Source organism: Penaeus japonicus, unplaced genomic scaffold (genome assembly GCF_977035675.1).
Source record: "Penaeus japonicus unplaced genomic scaffold, GWHDUDI00000001_assembly GWHDUDI00000041, whole genome shotgun sequence".
Taxonomy (NCBI): domain Eukaryota; kingdom Metazoa; phylum Arthropoda; class Malacostraca; order Decapoda; family Penaeidae; genus Penaeus; species Penaeus japonicus.
This window is the reverse complement of record NW_028234443.1, coordinates 994710-997209: the sequence shown is the minus strand read 5'-3', so window position 1 is coordinate 997209 and position 2500 is coordinate 994710. Positions and strand designations below refer to the sequence as shown.

The window sequence follows — 2500 nt, the reverse complement described above, 5'->3', positions numbered from 1 at the left end:
ATGAATTTATGTATATGAAATACGATCCGAAAATCTGCCATTATTTTTTTTTACCTTGAAGTTGAAGAATAGGGTGAGTCAGTTCAACGGAAACGAAACTGCACATGCCTTAACACATTTGCTGCCACTCATCTCCGAAAAAAAGTATTTTATCCTGAGTTCATTTTCACTTTATTCCCGTTGAGTGTTTTTATTTTTCATCTTTGAGTCGAATTCTATCCTTCGCGTCCTTAGACTGAGAGTATTTCGCTCACACTCTTCAAAGTAAAGTATTTTCTCTCTCACGTTTTTTGACTGAGAGCTTCTGTCTTTTACGTTCTTCTTTGCTTTCTCACGTTCTTTGACTGAGAGCTTATGTCTTTTACGTTCTTCTTCTTTACCAAAATGAACTCAGTTCTTTCCCTCCCTTCTCTTCCTCTCAAGCAAATAAATATGTGCGCCTTCTAGGAACCGGCGTCGGAGACTGGTCCAACCGGAATCGAACCGAAGTCGAAGCCGCTTAATCGAACCCGAAGGAACGAAGCTTCGTGGACACCGACCTCCGAGTTCCTCCTTCGACACGGGGCTTATGTCAGCTCTGCATCGACTTCTGATTGAATTTCCACCTGTCACGCCAACATGCGAGCTAAAAATAGCCTGCGATGGCGATGTAACTATGTATGGGTCGAAGAATGAGCACTTTTTTAGGAGCGTAAGAGGGGGAGTAGGGGGTGGGGTGTGGGGGTGGGGGAGGAGGGCGGAAGTGGCTGGATTTAGAACACGGATTATACATAGATCTTTCTCTCTCTCTCTCTCAGTCTTTCTCTCTCTCTCTCTCTCTCTCTCTCTCTCTCTCTCTCTCTCTCTCTCTCTCGTGTGGTGTGTTTCTTTGGCCTAATGGGGGTAGGGGGGGGGGGGGTTACGTGTACATGCTTCTAGCAATTCTATTTTTTATACTTCTGTCGTTTCACTCATTTCTTTGTTTGTTAATCATCGGTGGGGAAATTACAACATCTTTGGAGAAATGTGTCAAGCTTTCACACCAGACTTCAATGAATGGTTTTGAATATAGATGATATATTAGCACTTCATCTTACTACACAAATCCGCCATTTCAGATTTAAAAAAAAAGGGGGGACAACCAATATCCACACAATAACGAAAATAATTAAAATAATTCCACCACATAAACCCCACACACCAACCCAACACATCCTACAAAACACAAATAACATTAAATTAAAACTATAAAAAAAAACAACTACAAAACACAATCCAACACAACATCTCTCAAACCTTGTCCCCAAAACCCCAACTTCCAGAAAATTCATTTCAATTAAGAGAGATTTGCGAAGACGTCCCTTCGCCCAGGCTATATATATATACATGAGGCTTCTCTCAAACCTCGTCCCCAAAACCCCAGCTTCCAGAAAAGACCAAGATATATATATATCATTTACCTTTACACGTGGGACAGGTGAAGCCGGACTGAGTGTTGAGCAGCGATTCGGACAAGGATTCCATGAGGTCCATCAACCCGGCGAGACGCTGTGGGAGAGGGAGCGTTGCGATAAGGAAAGAGATTGTACTGATTATGTTGATAATAATGTTGATGTTGATGATTATGTTGATAATAATGTTGATGTTGATGATGATGTTGATGATTATGTTGATAATAATGAATGATAATTATGAGGATTGTGATGATTATATAGATTTTCTGGGAGAAGGGATGGGAGAGGGAGCGTTGCGATAAGGAAAGATATTGTAGTGATTATGAAGGTGATTTTGTTGATGATAATGTTGATGTTGATGATTATGTTGATAATAATGTTGATGTTGATGATTATGTTGATAATAATGTTGATGTTGATGATTATGTTGATAATAATGTTGATGTTGATGATTATGTTGATGATAATGAGTGATAATGATTAGGATTGTGATAATTATATAGATTTTCTGGGAGAAGGATATTAATGGCAGTGAAAAGGATGGTATTGATAATATAGATATTGATAACTGTAGTGATGGTGGGAGGCGCTATGGGAGAGGGAGCGTAATTATAATGAAAAGGATTGTAGTGATAATAATTATATTAATATGATAACAAGGATTGTAATAATTATATAGATTTTCTGGGAGAAGGATACTGATGACAAAGAAATGGAATTATAATAATGATGTCGATAATCATAATGATGGTACGGGAGATGGAGGGTTATAATAATGATAATAGTGATAATAATAATGATAACTAAAGTAATTATAGTGATAATGATGATGTAAATGATTGTGATAATAATATACATATGCTGTGGAAGGGCGTAAATGAGAATAAAAGGATAGTAACGATAATGATAATAATGATGATTATAATATTCACAAAAAACGAAAACAGAAAAGACCATAACGGAAATGAATAACATTACAATGAGAATAATGAATGACAAACCCCTCTACCACGTTGATACAATGTATAAGAAAACCCACGATACACAAAATAGATTAATTAGATGAT

The 2500-nt window shown here is 37.4% G+C and overlaps 1 protein-coding gene across 1 annotated transcript in view; it reads right to left on the bottom strand.

Annotated features, from left to right (window-relative positions):
- Positions 1–2500, bottom strand: part of LOC122251052 (putative E3 ubiquitin-protein ligase HECTD2) — a 76889-nt gene that overhangs the window by 67104 nt on the left and 7285 nt on the right. The window contains exon 2 of the mRNA XM_086534642.1: positions 1440–1527. Coding sequence (XP_086390768.1) covers positions 1440–1527 — 88 coding nt within the window. The remainder of the gene's footprint in view (positions 1–1439; positions 1528–2500) is intronic.